This window comes from Castor canadensis, chromosome 4 (assembly GCF_047511655.1).
Source record: "Castor canadensis chromosome 4, mCasCan1.hap1v2, whole genome shotgun sequence".
Taxonomy (NCBI): domain Eukaryota; kingdom Metazoa; phylum Chordata; class Mammalia; order Rodentia; family Castoridae; genus Castor; species Castor canadensis.
This window is the reverse complement of record NC_133389.1, coordinates 146895419-146915752: the sequence shown is the minus strand read 5'-3', so window position 1 is coordinate 146915752 and position 20334 is coordinate 146895419. Positions and strand designations below refer to the sequence as shown.

Sequence of the window (20334 nt, the reverse complement as noted above, 5' to 3'; positions counted from 1 at the left end):
CCTGGTGCATTGGTCAAGTGCAAGGTCCCTCGTTAGGCTTCTCTTACCTCCTTCGTCCTGCAAATCACTCCCATAATGAGCCCATCCTGATGCAGGAGGGCAAGTAGTTGCTTTCTGTTTCTTTCGTGTAGCTGAGTTTTTATTTCTTTCTGTATTGCAAAAAGGGCCTTTTAACTTTTTATTGTATTATAGGCACTTTCCTCAAAAAACCTTTTTCAGACACCTAATGTAGCTAGGGCCAAAGACAGGTCAGAGTTTATTCACCTGTTGATCTGGTGCCTTTGTATTCGTATTTTCTTACTAGTAGAAGCTAGCACCATCCATGCATTCACTTGGAAAATAGTTTGTGGAAGACAGAGAGGGGGGAAAGGCATGAAGCTGCCTAGCTAGAAAACAGGATAATGTGAATGACATAAAAAGACCTCTGGACCTCTGGCTGAGTGTTCTTAGGTATTGGAGGAAGAGGAGGAGGAAAGAATCGGCTAAGCCCTTTAGGGGTAAGAGAATAAATACATCTGTGTGAAACTTTATTGAAGGAATTATGAAGAACGCCAGTGAAAACCCCCTCCCTGCCATCCTCGCCTCTCACCTGGACTGCTCAGCAGTTCACCTCCTTCTAGTCTCCGTTTAAACAGCGTAAGTGTCACTAAATGCCTGTGTGAAGCCAGCCTGCTTACCCTACTGAAGCTTGGTCCCATTCCCACTCCTCTGTTCACTTCCCTCGTGGTCCTTTAATTATGTCCTCTACTTCACGGGAGTGAGTGTCATTGAGAAAGTTCAGTGAGGAATGAGTAGACAGATTGCTGGGGGAGACATAGGGGGCAGAGAGGCCTGGTCAAAACTGGTGGTGCAGGAATGACATGATGCCAACTTGGTGTACTGTTGTCGTAGCCATGGGAATGGAAAGGAAGAAGGAGGTTTTTAAAAAACAGTCAGGCTCATGCCTGTAATCCCAGCTTCTTGGGAAGTGGTGAGCAGGAGGCCAGCTGGGGCAAAAAGTTGTGGCAAGGCATGTCTGTAATTCCAGTCCTGTGGGAGGCATGGTTAGGAGAACTGTGGTCTGTATCCAAAAATTAACTAAAGCAAAAAGGCTGGGGGTGTGGCTCAAGAGCACCATCCTAGCAAGTATATAAATCCCTGAATTCAAACCCCAGTACTGCCAAAAAATCCAAAAAAAAAAAAAAAAAAAAGCAAAAAACCAAAGCGTCCTGTGGAATAAAGAGCACATGATAGAATTACCTATGTTTCCAGCTATAACCGCTAGTGTTGTGTGGAATAAGCAATTGTGTTTAAGTGCAGTTGGTCTCCTTTTCTAGCAGTGTTTTTTTTCCAACAGGGTCTCACTACATAGTCCAGGCTAGCTTCAAAGTCACCGACCTCCCATCTCAACTCCCGAGTGCTGAGATTACAGTTGGTGCCACCATGCCCGGCTTCTACTGGGATTTGAATTTAGGACTTTGCACTTGCTAGGCAGAGGCTCTAGAGCGTGAACCACATCTCTAGCCCTGGGATTTTTCAAAGGTAGTGAAAATGTATTAAATTTTGTTTTCTACTTTTGTAAACTGTCATGTAACTTAAAAATGGTTCTTGTTGGGCATGGTGGTGAAAGTCTTAATCCTAGTACATGTAAGGCTGAGGCAGTAGGATTGCAAGTTCAAGGCCAGTCTGACTTACATAGCAAAACCCTGTCTAACTTTCAATCTCCAAAAGTTTTGTTCTCCTTAATTTAATAGCATGTTAAATGTATAGGTTAATGATGAAAATGATTCCGATGCCTACAAATATCATTCCAGTAAGGACTCACACTCATGAAATCTACCCTTAACTTCTGAGATTAATGAGTAAGAGGTGTTGCCTCTGCCCCTGCCATACAGTCTTCTCTCATTACACATTTCAGGCTATGTAATTTTGGAAAAGAAGTTATTTTCAATTTCACTACTTAAAATTACTGAAAATCATCCTCTTTTTTTCTGGATGTGTTAATGCAACTTAATTACACTATATATATATGTATATATATATATCATATTTGATAATATGATAGTAAATGAGTTCCCATGTCAAATGTAAAAAGTATCCTTTTAATGGTTTGGCAATAGGCTATAGTGCAGATATGTCCTAATTGAACTATTCCTCCATCGTTGGAAACTTATTTTGCTTTTAACTTGTCCGTTTTGAATACTGTTGGGAGGAGCATTGAGCAGTGCTGCCTTTTTTTTCTTGGTCTGGAGTCGTGGAAGCCGATCCCTGGGTCACAGGGGTGACCCTGTGAGCACATCCAAGGCCCTGCATGGTGAAGCCTCCCTCAGCACCGCAGGATATTCTGTCCCCTGCCCTGTCACTTGCATTCTTTTATTTTTAAACAGTGGACATTTTAAGGGCCAAAAACTGTATCTTGTTTTGTTTTTTGATATGTAAAATATTATATAAAATATAAACATATTTTATATACTTAATACATGTACAATATATACAATTTTTATATTGATTTATTAATTAAAATTTTCTTTTGTTAATTATTTAATTCTATCTGTGAAAATGTTTAATTAATTGAATTAAAAAACCTCTCTGAGTTTAAGGATCTAAAAAGGATTAAACCAATTCTAAATTATTTTCTCTTTTTGTAAAGTTATACATTTAGTATTTTAAAGTTAAATCAATATCCTGAAAGCACTATTGCACTCAGTGTTAAAAACTAACAATTCTTGTAATTTAAAATTATTTATCTACATTTCTTTTCCAATTGTAAGCAGGTATAAATGTGGATCAAAATTATTTGGTAAAATTGTGGAGAGAATAGGGTTTTCCTTAAGGATGGCAGCCTGGTTAATACATTGCATTTTGGACACCACCAACAACAAATGTTGGCAAGGATGTGGGGAAAAAAGGAACCCTCATACACTGCTGTTGGGAAGGTAAGCTAGTACAACCACTCTGGAAAACAATATGGAGGCCTCTTAAAAACCTAAACATAGATCTGCCGTATGATCCAGAAATCCCACTCCTAGGGATATACTCAAAGGAATGCGACTCAGGTTACTCCAGAGGCACCTGCACACCCACGTTTATTGCGGCACTATTCACAACAGCCAAGTTATGGAAACAGCCAAGATGCCCCACCACTGACGAATGGATTAAGAAAATGTGGTATCTATACACAATGGAATTTTATGCAGCCATGAAGAAGAATGAAATTTTATCATTTGCAAGTAAATGAATGGAACTGGAGAACATTATTTTAAGCAATGTTAGCCAGGCTTAGAAGGCCAAAAATCGCATGTTCTCTCTCATATGCAGATTATAGACCTAAAACAAATGCAGTAATATTACTGGACATGGGTCACACACTAAGGGGAGAACATGCACGAGAGGAATCGGGAAAGGGAAGGAAACCTAAAACTTGAATGTGGTTGATGTGCTTTAGAGGAAAGAATATAATAATCTTAAACTGGCAGAGGCCACTATGGGAAGGGGATCAGGAAGTAGTGAAGAGGTCTGGTAGAGATGAACCAATGTGGGTTGTAATACACAAGTGCATGGAAGCAATGCTAGGAATCTCTCTGTATAGCTATCTTTATCTCAAATAGCAAACGCTATGTCTTTCTTATTATCTCTTATGTTTTCTTTTCAACAAAATCAGAGAACAAGAGAGCAGAACAAGTTCTGCCTGGAAGCGGGGTGGGGGGGGGGTGGGGGAGGAGGTGACCCAAACAATGTATACACATGTGAGCAAATGTAAAAATGATAAAATAAAAGAAAAAAAGGACACACACACACAAAATATATTGCATTTTGGGATATTTTTCCACCTGGGAAGAAGTGTTAAGTGAATGGCAGCTCCAGTCGCCCAGGTGCTCAGTCAAGTGCTGAGCACTTGAGAATTTCTCTGGTCTTCTTAATTATTTTAGTGGCACACTTTTGCAAAGTAGGCTAAGCATTTGGGTAAGGTTATGATCAGCACTAAGTAGTGACTATACAAATGCTTTCTCTTAGTCGACACGGGAAACCCACCGCTGGGAGGGGTGTTTTCAGTTGAGAATTGAAGGTGCTTTGTCTCAGGTTTGGGACTAGTGTTTTCTCTCCTAAAGTTTTTTTCCCATTTCTGCTTATGTCAGGCTAATTATGTTTTCATTAGTGTCTCTTGACTATAAATATAGTTTTCTCCCCTTTGTTCCTCTCTTTAAATTGTCAAAAATCACTTGGAGTTTGAAAGCATAGTATAGTTGAACAGGTGTGTGTTTCTGTGTGTGCTATCTGTATGTAGGGGGAATTAGAAGAGGTAAATTAGATATTAGTTATTATTATTGGTTTTCTTTATCAATGTCCAGTCTAGAAAGTTAGCGTTTTAGAATGACTTTCTTGGTACAAAAATCCTCTATGACAGTTAATGATTTTCAGTACTTGCCCTTCAGGTTTGGTAAACTGACACTTTCAGATTCCTTAGCAAAAATATTTTAAATAAAAAAATTGCTTAGTCTATTTGTCATCTGCTGCTGTGTGTATTTTCTGAATAAAATCTGTTGGTTTTGGAAATGAAGTTGTAAACTATGGCATTTTTCAGGTTGCTTAGTAATTAAATCTCTCTTGACCTCTGGAAGAAAAGTGATTTTGCTTTTGGGTGTCATTTAGCAGTTTTCTGTTATCTGAGAGAGCTGCATAGTGCAGACTTAATCATAATGAGAAGAATGAGGTTTTTATGGGCTTTCTTAGGTAAAGGGACTGCTAGGTCCTGTTCAGTTGTGCTGGTTGGGAGTGTGAGGAGTAAACCACAGCACAGACTTCCCATGGGAGGGCTAGGTCACTGAGGAGCTTTGGAGGATAGCTTTCAGTGGATGCCAGGCAGCTTCCCTTACCATCAGTTTTATCTTCTAAAGCAGTTCGGAAGGACCCGGGTAATTTCTGAAGAAATTTTACCCCTATTATTGCAGAAGGTATAGGTATAAAACCAGGAAGCAAATCGAAATTCTTAAGTTTTAGTGGGAGAAAATGCACATCTGCCATTCGCTGTGGTTTGAGTAGTCCTGACATCACACAGGAGAACATTGTATTGAGTAAAGTAGCTATATACTAAAACTTTAACTGTAAAATTTAGAGTGCCTTGATGCCCCCCACCTTTTATGTAACTTTGCAAACTAAATTTTTCATGGAGTTTGACTTTATTGCTATGGGAACATGAACTCTAAAAAAAATGCATGACTTTTCTTTTTGTGGTACTGGGGATTGAAATCAGGGCCTCACACATACTAGACACAAACTCTACTGCTTGAGATATTCCCCAGCCCCAATATTACACTTTCCATGAGGAAAAAGCTAAAGTTTGCAAAGTAGTTTTGTAATAGTCCCTCCTTATAATGTAAGTATTCCAGTTTCATGTCTTTTTAGGGAAAGAAGTTATGTAAAATAAAACATCTGAAGGAAATTTTAAACCCCTAGCTTAGCCTTTTTGGGATACAATGGCATAGTTGATTTTATTTAATACTAAGATTTTTATTAAGCAGAAAGTTGCATTTGAATATTTGTTATATTCTTGATCCCATAATAACCAGCAATCCTGGCACACCTTTATTAAGAGTCATTAGGATGTATTTACTTGGATACGTTGCATTTAACTTCAAACCTACCTGAAATGGTATTGATTTCCTCAGTCTTATCAATGTTTCTGGGATTCTGTTGTCACCTACACAGAAAATCCAGAATTTAGTCCTAATTTCTCCTTCACTGTCATCCCCTGTATTTAACCTATCACCATGTTTTTAGGTTCTTTCTTTGACATATTGCTGATGGATATTTCCTTTTCACCTCACTAGAATTCATTGTTCTCAAGCTATAGCTCAAGGGCCTGTGTAACCTAAAAAAGCTGATTCCTGAGCCCTGGAAGCTGGGAGCCACAGTGAATAGGAGGCAGGGGATGATGGACTGTCTCTCGGTCCCCAACACCCAAGTTACAGGGTCATGCAGCACTAGGCAAACTTGTAGTGATTTTTAATTTTTTAAAAAATTTTGAGACAGGGTCTCGTTAAGTAGCCCAGGCTGGCCTTCAACTCATGATTCTCCTGCTTCCCAAGGGCTGGGATTTCAGATGTTGGCCAGGTTTGTGGTGATTTTTACTGTGTAAAGTTGGTTGATAGCATTTGATTTCGGTTAACTGTCTTCCAAATCTCAGTGTCTCTCTTTCTTTGGAGTCTTATGCATAAATAGCTAACCCCACATGAAATAAATCATGCATTCATTTAATAATTATATCATTTGCCTGCTAAAATAACAATAGCTAATTCTTATTGGACATTTCACCCATGGTGCTTTTAATTCTTACAAAAATCTTTCATGGTCCATTAACCTTACCTTCACTTAATAGATGGCTATGTTGCGGTAGGGTGAAGTTTAAATATATACTGCTACAGATTTGTAAATAACCAGGGTTCTCTATATATTTACATATGGACATTGTCTACCTGGGTTATTTATAGATATAAATAATGTATTTGTAAATCATTTAGAATAAGTGCCACATGAGTTTGTTAAAGATATGTACAGATGACCTCCGTTCTTTTACCACTTCATCTCTTCCCCTGACACACACAAGCACCACTGGGGCACTGTTTCTGCTTTTTGAAGACTGTGCAGCTTTAGAGACAAAAAGAAGCTAGAAAGGTTTCCTGGAACTTGCCAGTCTCCCTGTCTTTAAGTCTCTTCCCAGAAAATCCTTCCCCACAGACTAGATGTTTTCATATAACAGGATTATACAGTCTCTCCAATTAGAGATTTCACTGAAAAGCCATCCTGATGCAATTTGCAATGTAAGAAGCCTTGGAAGGATTAAGCAGTTCTCTGTCATTCCCATGGTATTCTCAGTTAGTTGGGTGCTATTTTCCTCTTGGCTACATTGAAGGCCTGTATGATGTGAGTAAATTGAACAGAAAGTGAACTGTTTTGAAGCGTGGGCACTTCATCCTCTAGATCTGTCCTGTGCTCCAGTGAGTGCGTGAGGTGTGCTTAAGTTTAAATTGAAATATGCTTTCAGTATGAAAAATGCCTCATTACTGAAAAAAAAGAGGAAAAAACCTCACTTAATTGTTTACGTTAATGTTGAAATGATAGCACTTTGGATACATTGAGCTAAATAAAATGTTACTTAAATTTCCGCTAGTTTTCTTTTATGTTTTTCAGCAGTTATTAAAAACTTTAAAGTTACAAATGTGGGTTGTGTTAAATTTTTTTTGGACAGTGCTCTTTTAGACTACTCCACCTGTCCTGTCTATTCCCTCTTTTTTCCTTCCTCTGTAATCTCCCATCATGTATCTTCGCTTTTTCCTGTATCTTAGTCTTTATTCTCTTTATTGGCCCTTTCTCATATTTCCTGAGGTCTTAGTTGCTGTGTTAATATTGTCAGCATGCAAAAACGTCTCTTCAAAGCAAAATGAGAAAGCAAATGAACCTAGTACTGTATCAGTCTCCAACCCCTCGCTAACATTTGCCTCCTTCCCTTTACTGTTCTTTACTGTTTGGGGGAAGAGTCTGAGATCTTTATCTCTCTGTATCTTCCCAGTCTTTCTCCTGAAACCTCAACAATTTAAATTTTACTTCATGCAAAACTGTTTTCCCTTAAGGTCACCAATTAATTTCCTCCTGGTTTTCAAATGCTATGATAACTTAAGCCTTTAGTTGTGACATTTGACACTCCCCTCCTGGATTGTTCTTCCTGGACTTTCAAGATCTACTTCTCTCTCTCTCTCTCTCCTCTGTTTTAGTTAGGTTTTTTCTTTTTTTTTTTTTTTTTGCATGTATTGGTTTGAACTCAGGGCCTCTCAGTGCTAGGCAGGTGCTCTACCACTTGAGTCACTTCACCAGCCCTTTTCTGTGTTGGCTTGTTAGAGATAGAGTTTCACTTTTGTTGCCTAGGTTGGCTTCAAACCTCTATCCTCTTGGTCTCTGTCTTCTGAGTAGCTAGGGTTACAGGCGTGAGCCACTTGCACCTGGCTTAACTTGATTCTTACCCTTTTTTGTCAGCTCTGTGACTTTGGGCAGGCTTAATTGACCTAATGGAGCATCAGCATCTTCTGTCTCAAGTTGGGGCTCACTGTGCATTACTGGTAGCCTCTACTGGACCCTCCCATCGAGAGGTGTTTGCTTGGCTTCTTCTGTAGCTTCTCATCATCTTCATAGCAAAAGCCTCTGGTTTTTCCTTGCCCTCCGTATCCTCTTCCTTGGTATCAGTGCTTCCCGTAAAAATGTGCTTCATACATTTCTTCTTTGCTTCTAATTCTTTAAGATCTACCTCAAATATAACTTCTGCTACCAAATATTTTCTGTTTGTTTTATACAGTCTTTCACCTAACCTGAATACAGAAATGATGGTATCTCTTATACTTACTTCACAGTATTCTGGGGGGTATTACATGAGATTATGGATATGAAAGTATTTTGGAAAGTATAAAACACTCCATATATATATTATTATCCCACTGCATTTGTTGTCTGTATAGCAGATAGGTTAGGACAAATTTCACATGTGTATGAAGTACCATTGGTAAATTGAGTTCTTTCATACATGGATTTTGCTCTTCTTCCTCAAGAGTTCAAGTTCCTTAAGGGTTTGTGAGCCATGTTACATTCTTTAGGGAAAGCAAAGGAAGAATTTGGAAAAAAGTCATTACCTTTCCACTGTCTAACATACTCTACAGCCTCATGCTAGACACTCAGTAGTAGATGCTTTGTACATTTGTGCATGGTTAAACTAGTAAACTCACTCATTTGTAGCTCTTTTACTTTTCTACTGAAAATTAATGTTATGTGTTTAATTTTTCACTTTTTATGTCTTTTATCTTATTAGAGTGCTGGCTTCATAATGGCAGGAATGTTGGTTTTTGCTCTTTATATCCTTAATGCCATTCCCATGGGAAGTGCTCAATGCCAAACTAACTCAAGAAAGTCAAGTTTGAACTTTTCTCTATGACTTGAGTAGAGGAAAATGGCTCTTGCCAAAGTTATGGACTCCAGTCTTGGCCTTCTGGACAGATGAGCTCCTCAGTGGCTACAGGATTCTTTGGTTTCTGGGTTGGGTTTTGAAAGGCGAGGATGCAGTCTGCTCTACTGTAAGTGAGAGAGAAGGAACCATGGAGTATTCTATTTCCTATAATTAAAGCAGAATGCAATCACATGGCAATATTAATAGCTGAATGTGGTTTAGTACTTGGTATATGCCAGCACTGTTTTAAATGCCTTATTGTACTAATTCATTTCATTCTCTTCAAAACCCGAAGAGGCAGAGGGAAATGGAGGCAGAGGAAATTAAAAAACTGTCAAGAGTCATGGAATGAGGAAGAAGTAGGAGTGACATGACCAAAACCCAGAAGTGGGGCCTTGACGTTCTTTCTCTTATCTACTGTGCTAAACTATTTCTCTGCTTAAATAGAGTTATGTTAAAAGGCAGTTTGGGGGTATATATATGTTTTTCCCTTTTTTCTAGAGAAGAGTAATTGTCAGTAGTTCTGTTGTGGTTTTAAGCTATAACGGTTTTGGCCTATTTCTTTCAGGAGATATACATCCTGCATTCTCTATTTGCCTGCAGTGTGTTAGGAGTTCATTATTTATAGCCCTTGCTTAAGCTGATGTGGTACTTGACTCCTTGAGTTTATAAAGAAATAAGGGCTTCACAGGCTGGAGATTTTCTGACCGTTATGAGGCATAGAATGAAGTCAGACTTAACTACCATAAATTGTGTAAGAAAGCAGAAGTGTTAACTTTATGAAGAGGGAGATGGGGCTTAGTCCCATTAATCTTGGTAAATCTGTGGGTCTATTCATTTTTATATCTGTCCCTTTCCTGTAGGATATCTGTCCTACCAGTCCAAATCATTTTAATTCAAGAGATAGTCTAAAAATATGAAATAAACTGTATGGTGGAAATTACTTGACAAGGCTGGACATGGTAGCACACAACTGTAATCCAAGCCTAGTTGGGAGGTGTAGACATGAGGATCTCAGTCCCAGGCTGCCTGAGGCAAAAGCATGAGACCCTCTCTGAAAGACAAGCTAAAAGCAAAAGGGCTGGGGGCATGGAGGTAGAGCCCTGAGTTTGATCTCCAGTACCATCAGAAAAAAAAAATTACTTGAGTAAATATATTTGCAAGTACAATGACACTGTAATGGGAATACGTCTTCTTCACCAAACGTGCTTGTGAAAAGGATGGGGAAATGGGACGAATAAGGGAACCCTGCTCTCCTTTTCTCTCCTTTCAGACTCGGTATTCAAGGTTGTTAACTCTAATATAAGTATTGCATCAAAGATTATTTGCTTTTTAAATAAAAGCCCATTTTAACTTCTCAATACTCAATTTGGTTTGAGTTTAAATGAAACATACTGTATCAGAGATGCAAACGTGTACTAAGTATACAGAATAAGTGTTACAGCCCATAAACGCATAAGTGGATTATGTAGTTCAGAAAGAGGTAGTGTAGGGCAGACCCAGAAGCACTTTATGGAAAGCCATGGGATCTGGTGAGGCAAGTGAGAGAGAACCCAAGGGCAAACAGGGAAAGCACTGGGAGGCAGCACATCAGCTGTACTGGATTGAAGCACAAAGGTCTTGGGAAGAGTCTCTGTGATGGTGTTTTAGGACTAGACTCTCAGTGAGCAAGAGGAGGCCGTATGTAAGTCTCAAGAGGGAAGTCTCTGTTTGTTTAGATGGAGGCCAAATGGGAGCCAAAGGAAATAGTTTGTCATGACCCAGGTGGTGGGAATAGTGAGAACCAGCCAGAAAATCAAGACGGCGGGAGGCAGGCTCAGAACGAGCTCTAGTTATAAGTGGTATCAAAGAGTCTGTAGGGGAGGGTGCCCTTCATTCCTTCATGTGTTCACTTCAGTACTTATTAGTATCTATTGTGTACCAGGAAACACGGTAGACATTGGGGATAAAGTAGTGGACAAAGCAGATGAAAATCACTGATTTTGTGACGCTTACGTTCTTGTTGGGGAAAGTAAGTTACAGACAAATAAGTAGACAAATAAGTAAAGCATATGGTGACTTGAATCCTTCAAATTGTTGGAGAGAAACATAAAACAAGAAAGGCGGGATGAGAGATTCTGGGTTGTTGCACTTGAAAAGTGATGCTCCTGTATTTAAGTGAAGAGGTGACATTTGAGCAAGCTCCTAAAAATGACTTTAGCCAGTTACATCCTCCTGCTAAGGAAACGGGGCAAGTGAACTTGTACTCAGTGGTGTATTTCAACTGTATTTAGCATGTGTCAAATTTTTCTGTCTTGCTCTTTTAAAATTTAATTGCAGCAGGGACAGAGCAGGAAAAGAGGATGTCATTCTGAAGGTTGAGTGTTTGGAAAAGCACAAACCTAAAAGCAGAGAGAGCTGCAGAAATCCCCCTCCTTGCTGTTTTCTGGGAGAAAGCTGTGCCAAGTGCAGTCGAGGGGCACAGGTGTGTGATAGCCTGTGACCTCAGTTTATAGAAAATATTTCCGACATCATCAGTTGACAGTAGAATAATGTATTTTATTTTGACAGTAGAAGATTGTTCCATGTTTGGGTTTTAGTGGACTCTCCTCAAGAGTTTATATCTGGGAAGCTTAATCCCAGTCCTTCGCATCGTAGCACTGATGTTTTATGCTTGTCTCTTTCAGCTTTGTAGGACGCCATCCTCGGGGAGGCAGACAGGATGGCTAGCTCAGCCCGGGAGCATCTGCTTTTTGTGCGACGTCGAAATCCCCAGATGCGGTACACACTGAGTCCAGAAAACCTTCAGAGCCTCGCCGCCCAGAGCTCCATGCCAGAGAACATGGCTTTGCAGCGAGCCAACAGCGACACAGACCTGGTGACTTCCGAGAGCCGCTCCAGCTTGACTGCCAGCATGTATGAATACACCCTGGGGCAAGCCCAGAACCTCATTATCTTCTGGGACATTAAAGAGGAGGTGGATCCCAGCGACTGGATTGGACTTTATCATATAGGTGAGTCAAAGGGAGCCTACTTGCATGTGGCTCAGAGCACAGATTTTCACTCTGATGTGACACCATTCTGTATTTACTCCTGACCAAAAAATTCACATACACAAATAGACACAGCAGATTGTGGGAGTCTTCTTTCTTCCTTGAGAGGAGTAGAATAAGTAATACCTTTCCTTACATACTCTTTGTGGTAGTATCTCTGCCAGATTAAATGCCAGCATCTGCAAATATAGTATTTTCTTCTGAAAACTTCCCATTGCCCTTGATCATAGTCACGTTTTGGAAAAAAGGTGGCTATTTACACTGACAAAAATTTAGATTTAGATAACTGATATAAAACCCTTTTGTGTTTTCTAAAGGTTGCATTTCATTAAAAACAATTTGCAGTCTAAGGTACTTGGCAAACAGTTGCTATTTACTTATTTTAATAAAAAATAGTCCTAGCTCTGTTTAATTAATTTGCATTTGTTATTCATAGATGAATGAATGATAAGTGAAGCATCCCAGAAGACAAAAATATCTGCCTTATCAAAACCTACCAATTAACCACAAAGAAAATCTAAATCCAACCTAATAATAAAATCTAACATTCCCCAAAGCTAGAGAAATTTTTCTTTGAATGAAAGAAATTCCAGTCAAAGTTTCCATCAGACATTTTATTGGAAAGATTGCTACTTTCAATATAAATTATAAGCCAAGCATCTTTTTAAAAATTAATAAATTAGGGGAAAAATAACCTGTTTATGGCACTTGTCTAAGTGCTTCTCAGATGGGTGATTTTGCCCCCTAGAAGATAATTGAAGCACCTAGGGACATTTTTGCTTATCACAGCCTGGTGGTGGGATGCTGATCAGAGACCAAGGTTACTGCTGAATGTCCTGCAATATACAGGAAAGCCCCTTCCTCCAACAAACAATTATTTCACCCCAAAGTCAGCAGTACCCTGTTGGGATAATGTGGTTTGAGGCAAAGTGACATTCTTGCTGAAAATCTGTGAAAATGCTAAACCCACTGACATTTGTGTTCTTCTGGGCTTGAGAATTTTATGTTGGCTAAAAAAGTGGTTTGTGTTTACCTGTTAACTCTTCATGATTAATAATGCTGGATAGTAAGAAATCTAAAATGGCAGAAACATTCAATGAATTATTAGCTTTGTTTTTTTTTTGTCTTCATAGTTTAGTGTATTCCCCAGGTATGTTTAAATATATATTCAAAATGAGAAAGATTTATAATTTAAAAAAATATATCTGTGTTATTATGTTCACAAAAAAGTCTTCCAGTTTTTATGAGAGTTTAGAAATAACTCTTTGTTCAAAGTAACTTTACCCTTTGGGCTTCATAAAACTTCTCTTCACTTTTCTTAATTTGAGACAGAGTTACTGCTTAGCTCAGGCTGATCTCGAACTCATAATCCTTCTGCCTCAGCTTCTCCAGTGGTGAGATTACACGTTTGTGCCACCATGCCCATGACTAGTCTTATAATTTTTTCTTTTTTCCTATTTTAGATTTTATAATATAAATATAAATCTTCATATAATACTACAAATAAAACATTGTGTATTGAGGCTGAGGCTGTGGCTCAAGTGGTAGAGCATTTGCCTAGCAAGTGCAAGGCCCTGAGTTCCAACTCCACTACTGTAAAAACAAACAAGCAAATAAGTAGAAATAAGCTGAAATAAAGTATTGTGTTTTCTAAATGTTTTATGTGATTTTTCTTTGAGAAATAATCAATTTTCACCATCTTTTATGAGATGATTTCTTATGTGTATGAATAACAATCTGTAAAATGCTAGATTTACTTGAGACATTGTTTCACATTAGTTAGTATTTTTGCCACACCTCCTTTTTGTTTCCTTATCCCACTTGCAATATTTTCCTGTCTAAATTCATCAGGAAAAAACTAAGGACTCCAAAGCACAATTTGTCTTATCTCTAAGTGATCAAAGTCACAAAATCTTGGTGTTTTTATATTATAAAACATAATATAATATATATATTTTTAATATTCTGGAGGAACAAGTATGTATCAGAGCTGTAAGTCTGGAATTAACCCAAGTATACAGCTAGGAAAGCATAATAGGAATCTCTTTGGAAAAGTACTAACTCCTCTTCAAGAAGCTTCTGCTTTTCACATATAAAGAAAAAGCATCATTGTATCTTAGCTCCCCTTGTAACATGCCTTTTTTCCCATTGACTACTTTCAAGGTTTACTCTTTATCATGGCTTTTGACAGTTGGCTATGATATATTTAGATGTGATTATCTTTCTATTTATCTTATTGGGAATTTCTGAGCTTTGTAAGTTAATGTTTTTGATGAATTTTGGGACATTTTTGTCATTATTTCAAATATTTTTGTACCTATGTTAAATGTTTCCTGAGACTCTAGTCATTTCATGTTGTTCTACAAGACCCTAAGGTTCTGGTTCATTTTCTTTTGATCTATTATCTCTTTGATACTCAGATTTCTAGTTTCTATTTATCTGTTTTCAAGTCCAGTCTTTTTCATTTTTCATATTCTTTTGTCATCAGTCCTACCCAATGGATTTTAAATTTTCAGTGAGTTGACTTTGATTTCTAGAATTTTCATTCTTTCTGTAGTTTTTATTTCTCTTATGATATTCCCTGTATGCTAACTCATTCAGATCATTTTTTCAGTCAGTTCTTTGAAATGAGTTAGATATAGTTGTTTTCTGATTATAACATCTGGGTTATCTTAGGATCAATTTCTATTGGTTGTTTTTTCACTCTAGGTCTCATTTTTGTGTTTCTTTGCATATCTAACAGTTTATGATTTTATACTAGATATTGAGGATTCTGTTATACAATTGTGAGTTCTGTGAAATGATGTTATTTCCTTATTTGTTCTAGTGGGAAGACTTGCAAAGTTCCTTGAACTCTTGTAGGTTTGACATACTTTGTTAGAATGGATCTGTAGAAAGTCCAATGTAGTTTTCCATCACTTGTAGCTTGGAATTCAGTCTCCAGTGTTGGTCTGGGTTTTGGCATTTATTAAGGTAAGTTTAGAGTAGGTGTTACTTTAGAACCTTGTACTCATTTCCAGGCCCCATCTCTGATGTCATAGCAGGGTGCTCAGAATGTTTACCAGGGCTCTTCAGTTCTGAATGGGCTGCCGCTCCAGTGTTCTCCAAGCAGCTTGACATTAGTAACTGCTGTACTCTCAGCTTTGTTGCAGCTGCTTTCCATAAAGCCTCAGTAATGTCATCTCTCTCTCTCTCATAGCTTGGTAGCCTTTTGGGTGCCCTCACTAGTTTCTTTCTGCACATGTGCAGCCCAGGCCCTGCCCTGAGATTTATAAGGGATCCCTATGTAGACTTTTGGCCTTCATCTCAAACTTACTGCTTGAGTCCCATATGTTTGTCGGTTCTTCTTTCTATGTTTTCTAATGTATTTAGATCCCTAGCGGGAAAGAAGAGTGAAGATTGCCATCCCAGACCTCTCAAGGGGGCTGGAGCCAACACAGAAACTTGTACTTCTAGGTCATCAAATTGAGTAAACAGAAGTCTAGACCTAAAAAGAGATAGACATTCTCTCTAGGGTTTAGAGTGGACTCTCTGACATATAAATTGGAAAGATAGCCTCACTTCTGGGGAACTTTGCCATTCCACATGGAGGGGGATTGTGAAAGAATTCTGATCTTAAACTGATAGCTACTTCCTGCCCTTTTCTCCCTACAGTCAGGATAGGGTCCTGATAGGGTTGGGAAGTGGGCAGTGACTCTTTGATTCAGGGCACCTCGTTGGGCTCAGGAAAGGTCTAAACCTATATGGTGATCCAACCATTGAGTAGTCTGGGAATGGATATGCTATTCAGTCATGGCCAGTAAGAGTTAAAGGCCAGACCTTAGGAGATCTTCAGTTTCCAATGAAAAGCTAGAGCTTCATGAAGAGTCTTTTGTACTTGGGATTCTGGTGAAAGGATGTGATGTCTTCAGCTGCTGCATTCATGCAGCTATCATGATGCATCAACCCAGAGGATAAGAATCTAAGGATGTAGAGGAACAGTAAGATGGAAGGAGTTGGGACTGGCTCTCCAAACTTCACGTTAGATGTGGACAAACTATCCCCCTCTGTTTAAGTTGATCATAAGTAAGGTCTTCTACCAGAGTTGTTCCTAACTGGGTCTCTAGTGCAACTAGACAGATGAGAAAAGAAAAAGGATGATTGCTTTTAAAGGCAGAACACAGAATGGGTGGGCTGTTGCTTCAGTGGTTTCTACTTCATGGAGACTGCTTAAGGCTGTGGATGTAAAAGACCCTAGATTGTTTTTAAAAGAAGTAACAAAAATATGAAAACAATGACCACAAACCATGAGGCAATTGTCAGCTTAATAAGGCCAATGATATGATGGTCTTCGAATGTTTTGAGTAATTAGTAACTTGAAAGCATGTGAAATAATTTTCTTGGATACTGTTAAATGAGAGTAGGTGAGAGTAGATTTGGAGAGGGCTTGAAAGAAAAGAGGAAATGCAAGTCTGGGATGTGAAAAGATTATGGGGTTCAGATTAAGTCATGAATTTAATGCTAGTTTGAATAAACAGAAATATGTATAATCAACTGTTATTTTTATTTATATTTTGTTCCTTGAGACAGGGTCTCACTAGGTAGCCAAAGCTGGCCTTGAATTCAGGATCCTCCTTCCTCAGCCTCTTGAGTACTGAGATTATAGGCTTGTGCCACCATGCCTGGCATCATAATAAACTAAATTCTTTTTTAATTCTTTCTAGGTCTTGGTGAAATAGGTGTGCTGAGAATCTAGGTTTCATAACAATAGCATGTGTGTCAGAAATAGCTTCAGATTTCCATACTTCTAGGAAGCACTGCTCCCCTTCAGTGTGTCCTGAGAAGCTACACTGTTTCCTAGCAACTTCTAGTTTTATTTATGGAACAGAGAGACAGTCTCTATAGAAATAAGTCCCCAAAGAGAAGGAATTTAATGGGGCATTGAGCTGGTGGGGTGTGGCTTTTTGGCACAGTGTACATTTTGATTGTTTCTCTTGGCTTACATTTTCTTCCAAAGCGTGAGTTTTGTTTTTGTTTGTCTAATTGTTAGTGTTTTGCACTGTACAGCTCACTTCAGATGACCTTTAGCATTCCTAATCTGGAGGAAAAATATATCCACCTGGGACAAAACAAGGAAAAATTTGAAGACATTTTATTCAGTAAATAGGTCTTATTGGAAATAGAAATTTAAAAAAGTTAAAAATATGAAACACCATTTGTAGAAACTTTGGGTGTGAACATAGCTCTCAAAGCATATGCTAGTTATATTCTCCTGTCCAGAAAGTCTCATAGATACCCTAAGATTTCTAGAGATGACCACCCTGCAGATGGATTTCTGAAATCATGAGGCTTATCCTTTATTGTTGGTTTCCACAAGTCAAATTGATCTCTCACAAATTTAAGAGTTACCATTGCCTTCTCCCAAGCTCACTAGCTAACAAGCTGAAGTACTTGTCATGTGCAAAAACACTTAGGGTAAAACACAAATAGATTTCCATGCAAAATCAAATTGAAACAGTATATAGAGAAGGCAGAGCATACAGAATGTATTTCAGGCTCACTATCTAGTTATCTATAGCTTTTGGTATTATGTTTATTTTTCTGGCTATTGAAAAGAAAACAAACATTTCCAAAAGCTTAATTTTCCATTTTTCTTTGTAGGCAACTTCAGGTACATAACAGAACTAGGAAAACGTGCATTATGAACACTTAAAGCTGGGATGGGGGTGTGGCTCAGGGGTAGAGTGTTTGCCTAGCATTCTTGAGGACCTGGGCTAGATACCCAGTGGCACACACACACACACACACACAAAGTATATACTGAGCTGGATGTGGTACTTTGCAAAGTGCTGGTCTACAAATTGTTACCTCTCTGTGACTAGATAGGATGCTGTCTCTAGCTGCATATCAATGTACTACTTTCCTTTATTAGGAAACTCTTGCTATGAAAAAAATGCATCTGACTGAGCAATCAGTTTATTGATTCAGGTATTTCATATTCTGGCTCCACCTTCTTATATTGTCGTAGACCAGAAACAAGTAACTTACCAGCATTTGTGTGGTCCACATTTCAAGCACCTCTCTGCGTCCATGCACTGATTATATGTATCTGCAAAGATGAATGGCAGAACAACTATATTTTGACTATTAGCCTTTAAAAAGTACCATGGCTAATATCTTATGACATTTTCATATTTCTTTGCATTTGGACTGTAAAATAAAGTCAGATTGCAATAGACAGCCAAAGCATTAAGATTGAATGTTTGATAGCTTCATGATCTTGAAGTTTAGGTGGATGTTTTATAAATAAGTAAATTTCAGAGTGGTGATACCCTGCAGCTTGTTACAGTAGACTCTGGGCTGGAGCTGGTGTCCCATGTCCCCCGTCTTCCTTTTGTTCCGTGCTTGGAAATGTAGTTCCTTATTTTCTAGGCCTTAGCTATTTGCTCACCACTGTCTTGAGTTTTGCAAAATTGGATTACAAGCTGCACTAGTAGTATTTCTAAAATCACCTAACAAAAGGCTTGAATGATATTCCTCAAAAGAATACACACAAATTACTAACAAGTATTTGAAAAGGTGCTTAATGTCACTAATCATCATGGAAATGCAAATCAAAATGATAAGGAGATATCACCTCAAACTGGTTTTGATGGCTATTATCAAAAAAGATGTGTGTTGATGAGGATGTGGAGAAAAGGCAACCATTGCACACCATTGGTGGAAATATAAATTAATGCAGCCATTATGGAAAACAATACAAAAGTTCTCAAACAATTAAAATAGATATGTTGTATGATCAAAACCCTACTTTGGGTGTATGTCCAAAGAAAATGAAATCTGCATGTTGAACAGACATCCATGTTCATTGCAGCATTATTCACAATAGTCGTGAAATAGAAACAATTAGTGTCCATCAACTGATTAATGGGAAAGAGAAAATATTGTATGTGTATGCAATGGAATATTATCCAGCCACAAAGAAGAATGAAATCTTGTCATTTGTAGCAATATGGATGGACCTGGAGGACATTATGTTAAGTTGTATAGCCCATCTGATTAAAAAAAGATAAAATTAATTATCTACCCTGTCTTTGTGCAAAACAGTGATGTTAGGTATTTTTCTTTGTAAAAAAAAGTTAACTATTAAGAAATGACTTTTGTGTATGAACTGTGTACGAACCATCACAAGCAGCATACTTTGAGAAGCTCTGGAGCCAGTAGTGGCTGAGAGCACAGGGGCTACAGTCAGAGTAGTCTCAGTGGATGGCCAGCTGAATGACCTTGGGTGAATTATGTAACTTTTCAAACCTCAGATTTCTCTTCTGTAAAAAAAGTTACTAAGAAAAATACCAATGTTATGTGGAATAGGTGAGATACTGTGTTTAAAACGCTCAGTAAGGTACCTGGGCTCATTGTCAGTTCCCGCCTATTATAAACTACTATTTTGGCTACTACTGATAATAATATAAAATCATTTTACTGATGGTCTGCAGCCACAGCACCCAATTTACCTACTGAATGAGGCATAAGAAGGAATTTCAGATTAAAGTAACACACTGGGCCACTTCTGCTTTCTGACAAAATCTGTTTCTTTGAAATAGAGCTCTAGAAATTATAGAAGCACTTAAAACCTGAATGCTCAATAATAGAATATTTTAATTACAGTATTATGTGGGCCCTAAATCAGCATGCTTTCCCTGGTGATGGGAAAGCTGCCATCAAACTGAAATTCAATCAAATGGAACAAAGAATTAATGTATTAGATATTTCATTTCTCCAGTAACTACCCAGTGCAGGTGAGTGCCTGTTCTTAAGCTCTTTGGATATTTTTCTATGATTGCTGCCAAAGAAAAGATGTTTTAGTTCATATATTTAAAAAAATTTTATAGGGCTGATGGAGTGGCTCAAGTGGTGAGCCCCTGAGTTCAAACCCAGTCTCACCCTTCCACCAAAAATTAACATGCTCTTAGAAAAGTAGAGCTTTGAATCTTCAGTGACTGAACACAACAAAAAATTATTTCTTTGATATTGCTATGTGCCCAACATGGTTTGGCAAGGGGCTTGATTCATACTGTCTCTTAGGGACTCAGGCTCACCATCATTTTATTTTTGACAATCATCTTGTCATTACGCTCCCTGAAACACGTGACCCCTCTGGGCAGGTGTCAGGGGAAGAGAGCTGGCGAATCTTGTATGAGCTCTTAAGTGCCTTGGCATCCAAGTGATACATTTCGTTTCTGCCAGAGCCCCTTGTTTAGCATTGTTAGCACAATTCTACAGAATTGTACTGGGAAGTGAGGAGAAGCCCTTGGCTATATTCAACCAGCTGCCAATGTCTCTGCCACAGTAGCTACA

At 38.3% G+C, this 20334-nt stretch overlaps 1 protein-coding gene across 4 annotated transcripts in view; it reads left to right on the top strand.

Annotated features, from left to right (window-relative positions):
- Positions 1-20334, top strand: part of Hecw2 (HECT, C2 and WW domain containing E3 ubiquitin protein ligase 2) — a 366611-nt gene that overhangs the window by 137635 nt on the left and 208642 nt on the right. For 3 of the 4 annotated variants that reach the window (XM_074071319.1, XM_074071318.1, XM_020167497.2), the window contains exon 2: positions 11632-11958. In XM_074071319.1, coding sequence (XP_073927420.1) covers positions 11667-11958 — 292 coding nt within the window. In that variant the 5' untranslated portion in view covers positions 11632-11666. Of the gene's footprint in view, positions 1-1375; positions 1522-11631; positions 11959-20334 lie in introns of those variants that run through there. The other variant, XM_074071320.1, reaches the window with a different exon arrangement.